Consider the following 13897-nt stretch of genomic DNA (forward strand, 5'->3'; position numbering starts at 1 on the left):
ATGAAAGAATATTGAGAGAACTGTGTGACCAATCCAAACGGAACAATATTCTCATAATAGGGATACCAGAAGAAGAAGAGAGAGAGAAAAAGGGATAGAAAGTGTCTTTGAGGAGGTAATTGCTGAGAACTTCCCCAATCTGGGGAAGAAGATAGTCTCTCAGGCCATGGAGATCCACAGATCCCCCTACACAAGGGACCCAAAGAAGACAACACAAAGACAAATGATAATTAAAATGGTAAAGATCAAGGATAAGGACAGAGAAAAAAAGACTACATACAAAGGAAAGCCCATCAGGCTATCATCAGACTTCTCAACAGAAACCTTACAGGCCAGAAGGGAGTGGCATGATGTATTTAATGCAATGAAGCAGAAGGGCCTGGAATCAAGAATACTCTACTGGCAAGATTATCATTTAAATTTGAAGGAGGGATTAAACAATTTCCAGATAAGAAAAAGCTGAGAGAATTTACCTCCTACAAACCATCTCTACAGTATATTTTTGGGGGACTGCTATAGATAGAAGTATTCCTAAGGCTAAATAGCTGTCACCAGAGGAAATAAAACCACGGTAAAGAAAGTAGAACAATTAATTACTAAGCAGATACAAAATCAAATCAACTACTCTCAAAGTCAGTCAAGGGATAGACAAAGAGTATAGAATGTGATACCTAATATATAAAGAATGGAGGAGGAAGAAAAAGGAGGGAAAAAAAAGAACCTTTAGATTGTGTTTATAGCAGCATACAAAGTGAGTTAAATGAGACTGTTAGATAGTAAGGAAGTTACCTTTGAAGCCTTGGTAACCATGAATCTAAAGCCTGCAATGGCAATAAGTACATACCTATCAATAATCACCCTAACTGTAAACTGGTCAGCACCAATCAAAACACAGAGTCACTGAATGGATAAAAAAGCAAGACTCATCTATTTGCTGCCTATAAGAGACTCACTTTAAACCCAAAGACATACACAGACTAAAAGTGAAGGGACGGAAAAAGATATTTCATTCAACTAACAGGGATAAAAAAGCAGTAATTATAGTACTTGTATCAGAACAAATAGACTTCAAAACAAAGAAAGTAACAAGAGACAAAGAAGGACATTACATAATGATAAAGGAGTCAGTCCAATAAGAGGGTATAACCATTATAAATACCTATGCACCCAACACCAGAGCACCTACATATGTGAAACAAATACTAACAGAATTAAAGGGGGAAATAGAATGCAATGCATTTCTTTTAGGAGACTTCAATACACCAGTGACTCCAAAGGACAGATCAACCAGACAGAAAACAAGGAGACAGAAGCACTTAATAACAATTAGAACAGATGGACCTAAGAGACATCTACAGAACACTCCACCCAAAAGCAGCAGGATACACGTTCTTCTCAAGTGTACATGGAATACTTTCCAGAATAGATCACATACTAGGCCACAAAAAGAGCCTCAGTAAATTCAGAAGGATTGAAATTGTACCAACCAGCTTCTCAGGCCACAAAGGTATGAAACCAGAAATAAATTATACAAAGGAAACAAAAAAACCCACAAACACATGGAGGCTTAACAACATGCTCCTAAATAATCAATGGATCAATGACCAAGTAAAAACAGAGATAAAGCAATATATGGAGCCAAATGACAATGATAACTCAACACCACAAAATCTGTGGGATGCAACAAAGGCTGTGCTAAGAGGGAAGTATATTGCAGTACAGGCCTACCTCAGGAAAGAAGAACAATCTCATATGAACAGTCTAAACTCACAATTAACAAAACTAGAAAAAGAAGAACAAATGAGGCCCAAACTCAGTAGAAGGAGGGACATAATAAAGATTAGAGCAGAAATAAGTAAAATCGAGAAGAATAAAACAATAGAAAGAATCAATGAAAGCAGGAGCTGGTTCTTCTAGAAAATAAACAAAATGGATAAACCTCTAGCCAAATTTATCAAGAAAAAAAGAGAGTCCACACACATAAACAGAACCAGAAATGAGAGGACAAATCACTACGGACACCACTGAAATACAAAGAATTATTAGAGAATACTATGAAAAACTGTATGTTAAAAAAGTGGATAACCTAGAAGAAATGGACAACTTTCTAAAAAATACAACCTTCCAAGTGTGATCCAGGAAGAAATAGAAAATCTAAACAGACCAATTACCAGCAATGAAATTGAATTGGTAATCAAAAAAACTACCTAGGAACAAAACCCCTGGACCAGATGGCTTCACTGCTGAATTTTATTAAACACTTAGTGAAGACCTAATACCCATCCTCCTTAAAGTTTTCCAAAAAATAGGAGAGGAGGGAATACTTCCAAACTCATTCTATGAGGTCAGCATCACTATAATACCAAAACCTGGCAAAGACACCACAAAAAAAGAAAATTACAGACCAATATCCCTGATGAACATAGATGCAAAAATACTCAACAAAATACTAGCAAGCCGAATGCAAAAAAAAAGATCACCCATCATGATCAAGTAGGATATATTCCAGGGATGCAAGGATGGTATAATATTCAAAAATCCATCAACATCAACCACCACATTAACCAAAAGAAGGACAAAAACCACATGATCATCTCCATAGATGCTGAAAAAGCATTTGACAAAACTCAACATCTATTCATGATAAAAACTATCAACAAAATGGGTATAGAAGACAAGTACCTCAACATAATAAAGGCCATATATGATAAACCCACAGCCAACATCATTCTTAACAGTGAGAAGCTGAAAGCTTTTCATTTAAGATCGGGAACAAGACAAGGATTCCCACTCTCCCCACTTTTATTCAACATAGTTCTGGAGGTCCTAGCCATGGCAATCAGACAACACAAAGAAATAAATGGCATCCAGATTGGTAAGGAAGAAGTCAAACTGTCACTGTTTGCAGATGACATGATATTGCACACAAAAAACCCTAAAGAATCTACCCTAAAGCTACTAGAACTAATAATTGAATTAGGCAAAGTTGCAGGATACAAAATAAATACACAGAAATCTGTTGCATTCCTGTATATTAACAATGAACTAGCAGAAAGAGAAATCAGGAAAATAATTTCATTTTCAATTGCATCAACAAGAATGAAATACCTTGGAATAAACTTAACCAAGGAAGTGAAAGACCTAGACCCTGAAAACTACAAGACACTCATGAGACAAATTAAAGAAGATACCAATAAATGGAAATATATCCCATGCTCATGGATAGGAAAAATTAATATTGTCACAATGGCATCCTGACTAAAGTAATCTACAGATTCAATGCAATCCCTATCAAAATACCAAGAGCATTCTTCAGTGAATTAGAGCAAATAGTTCTAAAATCTATATGGAACCATAAAAGACCCCAAATAGCCAAAGCAATCCTGAGAAGGAAGAATAAAGGTGGGGGGATTATGCTCCCCAACTTCAAGCTCTACTACAAAGCCACAGTAATCAAGATAATTTGGTACAAGAACAGACCCATAGATCAATGGAACAGAATAAAGAACCTAGATAAAAACCTAAACATATATGGTCAATTAATATATGATAAAGGAGCCATGAACATACAATCAGGAAATCACAGCCTCTTCCACAACTGGTGTTGGCAAAACTGGACAGCTGCATGCAAGAGAATGAGACTGGATTATTGTCTAACTCCATATACAAAAGTAAACTCAAAATGTATCAAAGACCTGAATGTAAGTCATGAAACCATAAAATTCTTAGAAGAAAACATAGGCAAAAATCTCTTGAATATAAACAAAATCAACTTTTTCCTGAATGCATCTCCTTGGGCAAGGGAAACAAAAGTAAAAATGAACAGGTGGACTCCATCAAACTAAAAAGTTTCTGTGCAAAGGACACCATCAGTAGAACAAAAAGGCATCCTACAGTATGGGAGAATATATTTGTAAATGATATATCTGACAAGGGGTTAACATCCAAAATATATAAGGAACTCACATGTCTCAACATCCAAAAAGCAAATAACTTTATTAAAAAATGGGCACAGTATATGAACAGACAATTCTCCAAAGAAGAAATTCAGATGCTAACAGGCACAGGAAAAGATGCTCCACATCACCAATTATCAGGGAAATGAAAATTAAAACCACAATCAGGTATCACCTCACAGCAGTTAGGATGGCAACATCCAAAAGACAAACAACAACAAATGCTGGCAAGGAAGCAGAGAAAGGGGACCTTCCTACACTGCTGGTGGGAATGTAAGTTATTTCAACCATTGTGGAAAGCAATATGGAGGTTCCTCAAAAAACTCAAAATAGAAATACATTTGACCCAGGAATTCCACTCCTAGGAATTTACCCAAAGAAAGAAAGATCTGATTCAAAAAGACATAGGCACCCCTATGTTTATTGCAGTACTATTTACAAGAGCCAAGATATGGAAGCAACCTAAGTGTCCATCAGTAGATGAATGGATAAAGAAGAGGTGGTACATATACACAATGGGATACTATTCCACCATGAGAAGAGAACAAATCCTACCATTTGCAACATGGATGGAGCTAGAGGGTATTATGCTTAGTGAAATAAGTCAGGCAGAGAAAGACAAGTGCCAAATGATTTCCCTCATTTGTGGAGTATAAGAATGAAGCAAAACTGAAGGAACAGAACAGCAGCAGACTCACAGTCTCCAAGAAGGGACTAGCTGTTACCAAAGGGGAGGGGTGGGGGAGGGTGGGTCGGGAGGGAGGGAGAAGGGGATTGAGCAGTATTATGATTGGTACACGTGGTGTGGGAGGGGTTCACGGGAAAAACAGTGTAGCACAGAGAAGACAAGAAGTTACTCTGTGGCACTTTACTACACTGATGGACAGTGACTTCATTGGGATATGTGGGGGACTTGATAATATGGGTATGGGGAATGTAGTAACCAGAACGTTTTCATGTGAAGCTTTCCTAAGAGTGTATATCAATGATACCTTAATAAAAAAATAATTGAATAAATGATAGAATAAGTGTTTGTACCATTCATTGAACAAATGACCCCAGGCAGATGTTATGGTTTTGCCCCTAGCTAATCAGGATGCTAAGCTCCAACACCATGAATCCTAGAGTTCAGACTGCAGGCCAGTCTTAAAATTCTAGAGCATCAGAAGCCTGCTAACATCATCTCCCCCATCTTCTAACTCTTCACTGGGCTGCAAAGTGTCTACTTTTCCAGTATCACCTCCCACTCAGATATTCACTGTGCCCTTCTGCCCACATATTTCTCCTTAGGCTCAGAGATTTCTGTTTTCAGTCAGGCCTGTGTCAGCCCCAAGTGCAAATTCTATTCCTCGTCTTTATGGAATAGTAGAATGCCAAACCAAGCACCTCTATAGCTCGTCAGTGCAGATGAGCCTTGCTGCTTTCATGGGTAAAGCACAGGGCCAGTGGGGGGCCCGCAAATGATGTTCTTGTCCAAACTGAGGCGTGTATGTTCTGACCTACTCCTTTGTGTTCATAAGTGTTTCTCATGTGGATAGAAGAGAGGGGAAAATTTTAGTTACTACTGATGGATTTCTGGTTTAGTAATATTAAGTGATAGCTGCTTAACAAGTTGAATAAGATAAAAGAAATCATGTCTTCATAAACCCTAATATTTGCCATCATTATTAAAAACCATACTTGGAGAAGGCTGTTTGTGTTGGTGTCCATTGTGATATATCCTGTCATCACATGAAGTGGAGACTCACGTTAGTTTTAGAAGATTGAGATAAAACAAAGAATGTCATTGCCTGAGGAGGCCACAATAGACTGGGGTTGGTACAGTAATGATTCTGTAGTGTTATAACTAGGCCTGTGCTGCCAATTCATTTTCACTGGGAGTCCTGTCATAAAGTGACCCACCCTGATCCCTTCCTACCCCTACCATCCCTGCTCCTGAGAGAGGTGGCATCTGCTGTTGGCAATAAATAACTTTCTTCATGTTCCCTAAAGTGTTGCTGAATCTGATACAGTGAAGGTCTCGCTACTCTGGGAAGCAAAATAAGGCCACTGAATAGAGCTGCCATATTACACCAATAAAAATATAGAATGCCCAGTTAAATTTTGATTTCAGATAAACAACCAATGAATTTTTCAGTGTATGTCCCATGTAATAATTATTCATTGCTTTACCTGCAATTTAAGTTTAACTGGGGGTCCTATATCTGCCAATTACCATAGGGGAAGTTCCATCCTTACCCCTTTGGGGGTGAGGCAGGGTTTAAGAAGAGGACGTAGGGTGAAGAACATCTTGATATTACCTTTATAGCTCCAGATTTTTCCCAAGAAGGTCAGGCTCACACCTGCAGTGGGTCAGAAGGCCCCTGGTGCACAGTTCCCAGAGCTCCCACTCAGCAGTTAAGTTGAGCCCACATCCTTCCCCAGCCTGGGGCTCCCAGTTCTTACCCTTCTAAGATGTGAAGAGACAGCAGACACAGAAGGCCCCGGCACAGCACCTTCCAGCAGTCCTGGTGGAACGAAAGCCCCACCCTGCCGTGTCCCCTCCAGCAGCGCAGATGTAAAGGCCCGCCCACCTGGGGCCCAGGCAGGCGAGAGAGACGCCACCAGCTGACACTTACCATGTCCCAGAGGAAGTTGGTGAGCCAGTAGGTGGTGGGGCTCACTCCACTGAGAAACTGGAGGTGCTTGGCTTTCTTCACCCTCTCCTGGATCAAATAAAGGACGAAGCTGGCTGGGACGAAGGACATGGCAAAAATCACGCAGATGGCAACCATAGCATCCACCGAAGAGGTCAGCCTGCAGCAGGTCAGGAGACGCAGATGGAGGGAGGTGAAGAAGGGGCAGAAGCAGGAGAGAGCAAAGTCTGGCCCTGGGAAGACCTCACCCAGCCCTGGTAATGGGCTCCAGATTCCCCCTTCTCAAGCCTGAAGGCTGTTGTTCCACTCAATTATCTAAGTCAACCTGGGTCAAGGTGAAATGAATGTTTGTGGGTTTCCCGTTCCATATTAACATTGAATATTATTATTAATGTTAATATTGAATATTACTCAGTGTTACTATGAAAGTCAAGTTTTCTCTTCATTACATTTTAAATTATTTGTATCTGATGGTGTATAGAAACATATTATATATTAATCTTGTATACTACAATACTCTTATTCTAATAATGTCATAGATACACTTGACAGCTATATGATCTGTGAAATTTATTTTTGTTAAAAGAAATAAACTATCTTGCTAAATCATGCTTTCAAGAAATGCATTATAACATGGGGAAATGTTCCCAATGTAAGTTAAAGTGAAAAGAGAACAGGCCAGTTATGCAGAAGCTTGGTTCTATTCACTCTTTCCTGGAACAAATAGGAAACGTCTGGCTGACAGGGCAAGCAGGCTGAAATCCAGCCCAGACTTCACACCAGCCATGCGTCCTGACGTGGGACAGTGCCCACCTACTGATTCCCACAAAGGCGCCCTATGGGCTTGTCACAGGCCCTGACAGAACTACAAGGTGCGGGATCCACACATGTAGGAAGAACAGAGCAAAGAGCAGGAAGGAAACACACAAAACATTGAGGGAAATACTCTATAAACTGTGTAGGGTTATAGATCATCAGTTCTTAAACTAATATAAACTTTCTTTAATGAACATATACTATTTTATGTAGTACTTTTATAATCACAAGAGACTCCTATTTGATATTTCAGACTCAGAAGGCTTGAAGCAGGTACAGAAACTTGGGCTGAGTGAGAATTCACATACGACAGGCTACTCTTCCTGCATCCGGGGTGTCCAGAGGAAGGCCCCAAGGGCCAGCACTCAAGTGTTAGCTGGTGACACTTGGCATGGTCAGGGCACTCAGAGGGCCGGGATAAGAAACTGAGGCCCTGTACAGCCCAGAAGAGGTGTACACTAATACAGGCTTTGCCGCCAAATTCAGGCCTGGAATAGAGCAAACATACTATAAATTGCAGAACTGATGTTTTTACTGCCCAAAGCTGTGTGGTAGGAGCCTCAGCTTGAGGAAGGCAAGGATCTGTTGACATCTTGAAAGCTTGGCCATCTGAGAGAAATTACCAGAACCTAAGATATTCCTGCTGGGGAGATGAAATCAGGGCACTCACTTCACATGCTAGAAAGGAGCTCCAGGAGCAATTTGTTATCAAGAGCCAAAAGGGAACAGAACCAAATACATGCCTACTTTCTAAGTAAATTTGAGGAGAAAGAATAGCTAAACAATTTGGTACATGAAGCATCTGAAAGTCTTCTCTTAACGTGTGCCGGGTTAAACAGTCTTGCCACACAGTCCAGAACTCATGCTGGCGCAAATCTTCTCGGGGCATCCAAAGAGTGGAGAGGGTGATGGGAAAGCTGTGAGGCAGGGCGTGCGGTGCTTACACTGTGATCTCGGAGAGCTGCTCCTTCGTCAGGTTCAGGGGCTGACTTATGGCAGTGATGCCGTACTCCTCCGGGTCCCTGTCCCCATGCAGGCTGGCCCGTAGGATGGCGTTGTGGGCCACGTTGAGAAAGCTGACCAGGGCATGCCAGCCCTTGTTGTTAAACCACACCTACAGGGCACACACGGGTTTGTCAGGCTGGGCTCCGGAGTGCATCCAGGCACTGTGCTCACAGCTGTTTAAAGGCAAAATGAACTGCAGGAAAGAGGGTGCAAGGAGGAGCAAGGCTTTGGCAGCTGCAAGACATTCCATTCTAGATTTCAACAGGAGGAGGGATGGAATTTAACTAAGCTGGGGAAAAAACTAAATTACCAGCTCACGTGAGGGTTTAGCTCTAGGGAAGATTATGCAGGGCTAATACCTTAATGTTGTCTTCAGTTTCTAGATGTTTAAGGAACGCAGACATTTCTTTAGAGGCCTGTCTGGTCATGGGGCCCTAGAAAGACCATACGAAACAAGCAAGAGGTTTTTTTCCTTCCTTAGTATCTATGATAATTTCTGTTTCATGATAACTGGTGCATTGCAAGTGCTACCCAAATCTCCAGTCTGTGTACGTACCCCGCTCACATTCATTATCTGGCCAAGATTGCTTAAAAATCCAACAAGTGCTTCCCCAATGATCGGGAGGCCGGGCAGCTTTCCTCCAATGGAAATGCCTCCATATCTGACAAGGGAACAAGAAGTCCTCAGATCAGCGCCATGACCCAAGTCTGTGGTGCTCAGTGCGCACCAGTAGCTCTTTGTTTGTGTAGAAAGTGTGTACTTCTAGGGGAATCATCTGGACTAGAGAGCTACTTGGCTCCACTTCACAAACCAACTTGTAATGCTTGCTCACTGCCTCCAGGAAGGACTCCTGGTCCCTCCTGAGCGCTGTCTCTCCGACTGCACCTGCCTCGTGCCTTCCCTGTGTCCCCGCCCTGTCGAATCTCTCCCAGAGCACTCAGTGGTCCGGGTCCAGGGTGCCCTCATGTCTCTCCACCTTTCAGGGGCTGCAAGTTTCCTGGGAGTGCCTTTCCCTTGCTGAGCCTCCAGCCAATTCCATCTCACCTGTTATGTCATCTTCTCTGTGAGGTCTTCCCTGGCTTTCCCTTGCCCCAACCAATGAGTTCTGTTCTGTGCCGCTTCTGTACTTCACAGGCTCTTCTGGCAGCACTGGGCTCACCTACAGCTAGTCAGGACCAGCCCTGTCGTATCCGTCTCTCCTGACTGCCAACCACACCCCTGGCTCAGGCAGCCCCTTGGGCTCCTGCCTTGTCTGGTGTGCTGGCTCCTTAACTGAGGCCCCAGGCTTGGGTCTCCTGCTCTAACACGTCTTCCACACTGCTCCGGCCATCTCAGGTGACCATGCTCAGGCATGGATTGGGGTGTGCTGATCTGCAGCCTAAAACCTTCAAAGGCAGGATGAAAGCCAAAATTCCTTGACAAAACAAAATTAATTTGCTAGTTCAGCAAGCAGGGGAGAAGAACTCTATTTCTCAAGGACTCAAATGTCCCATTCTCTGTCCCTCCTTTCTCCTTCAGCTGAGGCCCTACACTTCCCTCTAGGGAGCAATCCTAAAAGCTGGATTTCACATTTATGGTCCAGAATCTGCCCAGGATATCAAGTCAACCTCAGCTCTGCATTCATTCTAGAGGCCCCATTACTGAGGGAGCCCAAGAGGCCAGCTCATGCCAAGAAGGTCCTGGAGGATTCCCCAAACTCCTGGAAGCACTGCAGCCTCCAGGATGCCTCAGGAGTGGTTGAGTCTGTGGCTGGGCCAGACCCTGTGAGGTTTAGAAGGAATGGACCACAGAGTGCAAGGCCTGAGGTTGTGTCCTGTCATTGCAGCCTCCTAAACCATCATATGCTGGGAGGTCAGAACCTCTTCTGAGTGCAAATGCTCCCAAACTGCCCTTCGCAGAGTACCACCTCCTATGTATGCCCTCCCAGGAGATTTGCTGCTCCAGGCGCTTCTGGGTCCAGGGTGTCCTTAGCCACACATCCTCCAGGACATGTCTTTGGAAGCACACACAGAGTAGCCCACACACATGGCTTTGAAGGGTTGCTTTTTTAGTGTGCAGTTGTTTTAAGTGAATCAATCTGAGATTTTAATTTCTTACAAAAGTAGTTTCTTACCTCTGTTCGTTGACCCAGAATTTGCTTTTTAAGCTGAAAGCCAAAACAAATCATACAATGAATGCCACAAGCACAACAGTAGTGTTAACTTTCCTCCCCAAGCACCCATTTGGGTGTCTGTCTTCAGGGTATTTTTAGTATTTCCTGATATCCAAGCAATGTGGAAACCTCCCAGCCAAGAAGTGAAGCCGACATATACATCTGGACAAAGGACTGATATTTTCCACCAGTGGCTTCCCAAGTCATAGCATGCATGCTGAGCTTCCTGGGTGGCCCTGTCCTCGGGTAATCTGTCAGATCATGGACCCAGAAAATGCGGCAACTACCATACCCAGTGTGGGGTGAAGTCTGCAGCCGTCCCCTCTTCCACCCTGCACAAACAAGCCTCTGCTAAGCACCTGCACACTTGGGGGAGTTAAGAGACTGACTTCTGCCAATCAAGGGTAAAATGACAAGAGAGAAAACAGGTAGATGCCACTGTGAGACCTCCCGGCGAGGCCTGACAACTATCATAGTCATCAAACACAAAATACCAAGTTCCATGTGCAACTTGGCTGCTGAGAACAAAGTTGGGGCTGACTTGTTTTTTACTGCATTATGGAATAAATTCTATGCATCCTGCTTTTATTTTTGTGCTTGGATGGCATTCTTCACTTTGCTAACTGCTAGCTTGGCTGCCTTCTCACAGCTGCTTTTATCATCCAAGTGGATTCTGCTCAACTGAGTTCATTTGTCCCTTGTGCAGGATCTGGTGGGGAAGCAATGGAAAGTACTACTAAAGCCAGAAAGTATATTTTAAAGCCCCAGAGCATGTGGGGCTGGATCAGGGCTCCTTAGAGGTACTCTTTCTGTAGCATGCTCTTGTCAAGCTGTTGGCTCTGATGGGGGGTGCTTGTTAGGAACAGCCGCAGAGCTGAGAGAAGCAGAGCTTCTAGAAGAGCTCTTTGGCATGTTAAAGGGCAGTGAGAGATGACGACTTACAGTGAGAGTGTGACAAGTGCAGTTAACCTGGCCAGCCTGAGGGCTCTCCATCTCTCTCAAGCACTGTCCTGCGGGCTCTTTCCCGTCCCAGTCAACTTTTTTCCTTGCTCCTTTTTTGCTTCTTACTTTTCCTTCTTGCTTCTCTCTTTTTTTCACTATCTTTTCCCCTTTACTCTCCCTCTTTCCTCCAAACTCTCTCTCTTTTTCTTAACTAAGATATGAGGCTGAATTACTGGATAAATTCTATGCTTTCTTATTGTACTTTGAATAGTGCACAGTTACACTTTAAGAATGCTTGGTCTAAGCAAAACAAAACAAAAAAACCCAAGATGAATGTTAAGTAGCATTTTACCTGTACACGCGTCAGTTGCTGTTTCTGATGGATATGGCCCTCAAATTAGGAAAAAGAAAAGAATCCCACTGCCCTGACTGTGATAAATCATGAGAGTTAAGTATCTTCTGTCCCTAGCTAATATTTACTCTGGGGAGCCAGAATGAAGCATATACAAGGGTCTCTTCTTACCTGCTTCGTATAAGAGCAGGATACGTTTTCACCAAGAAGTCCGAGACGTTCCTGCCCGTGAGGTCTTGTAGGATCTCGGTGCTGCGCTGGGTTCTCTGAGGCAGTGAGATGTGTGCATTAATGACTGCAGCTGGCGGCCTTACAGTTTGTGAAACTACTTGTCCTTCTCCAAAAATTATTTATCAATTCAGCTACTGGGAACATACTAAATAAGGCGCTGGCATCTCCCTACTCCTCACTCAGCGATGTAGGAGTCATCTTTGACCCCTCTCTTTCCTCCAATCCATTGACTGGCTGGATAGACCCGTCTCGGTCTCGTTTTTTCCATTCTCCTTCTTGCTTCTCTCCTGTTGTTACCTTTTCCCCTTTACTCTCCCTCCTCCCTCCAAACTTTGTCTCTCACTCTCTTCACTAGTTAAGATACAAGGCTGAATTGGATAAATTCTGTGCTGTCTTAGTTTACTTTTAATAGTGTATGGGTTACCCTTTAAGACTGCTTTAAGTCCAAAATAAACCTTCAGTCCCCCCTCATCTCTCCAGTTCCATTACCAGTACCCGAGCCCAAGCCCCCATCTAGCCCTCACCTGGACCTCTACAGAAACTTCCCCACTGGTCTCCCTGACTCCAACCTGACTCTGCACAGTCCATTCTTCACCCAGCAGCCAGACTGAGCTTTAAAAATGTAAACCAGAACACCCCAGTCACTTTGCTTATTGCACTGCAATAACCCTAGGATCAGGTCCAAATTCATTCCAAGGTGCAAGCAGCCCACGTGACCGGCGCTGCCTTGCTGTCGGCGCTCACCTGCGGCTGCTGCCCCTCACCGCCATCCCCAGGCTTCCGGTTTCTCAAACGCACACTTCTCATTCCTGCTTAGCTTTGCACTTGAGGGTTCCCTCCACCTGGATTGCTCTACCTGGACAACCTCACACGGCTACATCCTCTTCTTTCAAGTCTCAGCCCAAATTTTATTCCTTAGAGAATCATTTTCTATTTCTAGTCGCCCTTTATCATAACATACTGTTCTATCTCCATATCTTCATCTCTATTTGAAATTTTCTTTCCAATTGATCTGTTTACTTGTTTTGTCTGCAATGCACCCCCTGCCCCCACCACACTGCCATCTGATACAAATTCTATGAAACTCAGGACTTCCTCTGACTTGTTAGCTGTTGTAGCCCAAGCATCCAGAATAGTACTTGGCATATAGTTGAAACAATGAATGTGTGACATGAATGAAAGCATTCAAACAGTGCTTTACAACTTAGAAATCACCTTCAAAATACTTCTAGAGCTGGAAGCTCGTTCATCAGTACATTGAAGAATTGAAAAGTTCATGAATTTGACCGCCAGGTGGCAATATTACTTTAAATTGGGAATGTGTTCAGTTTCTGATCAGTCATGAACATCGAGAGTCAAGAGTGCCACTCAGAGGTAGCTGAGGGAATTTTTGGTAGCGTTAAAACAACTGTCATCACACACTATTCTTCGCATTTTTATACACTTTCTGTCTTCCCCTTTCCCATTGTACTCCCTTCTTTAATTCACTTTCTTCACCTTGTTCTTCCAACACTAGGAGGAGAACTCGCATCTACTGAATGAGTACTGCAGCCTGGCGCTGATTTAATGCTCTATATATTACCTCCCTTAATCCTTATACCCTTATGGAAGAGGACCTGTTACTTTAATTTACAGACAGAGCAACTGAGGTTCAGAAAGGCTGCTAACTTACACCAGGTTACAGAACTTAGAAGTGGCTGACCGAGGACAGACTGTGCCTGTCTGACCCACAGTCCTTGCTCTTTTCACTCTATCACCTGCTTTTCAAGCTGAGGGCTGCCAAGTTCCCTGGGTAGAATCTAGGCT

The 13897-nt window shown here is 43.1% G+C and overlaps 1 protein-coding gene across 1 annotated transcript in view; it reads right to left on the minus strand.

Annotated features, from left to right (window-relative positions):
- ABCA4 (ATP binding cassette subfamily A member 4) overlaps nt 1-13897 on the minus strand; it is a 129434-nt gene that overhangs the window by 25021 nt on the left and 90516 nt on the right. Inside the window, 6 exon segments of the mRNA XM_057499461.1 lie at nt 6575-6752; nt 8353-8522; nt 8773-8847; nt 8970-9075; nt 10528-10560; nt 12032-12126. Coding sequence (XP_057355444.1) covers nt 6575-6752; nt 8353-8522; nt 8773-8847; nt 8970-9075; nt 10528-10560; nt 12032-12126 — 657 coding nt within the window.

Source organism: Manis pentadactyla, chromosome 4, assembly GCF_030020395.1.
Source record: "Manis pentadactyla isolate mManPen7 chromosome 4, mManPen7.hap1, whole genome shotgun sequence".
Lineage (NCBI taxonomy): Eukaryota > Metazoa > Chordata > Mammalia > Pholidota > Manidae > Manis > Manis pentadactyla.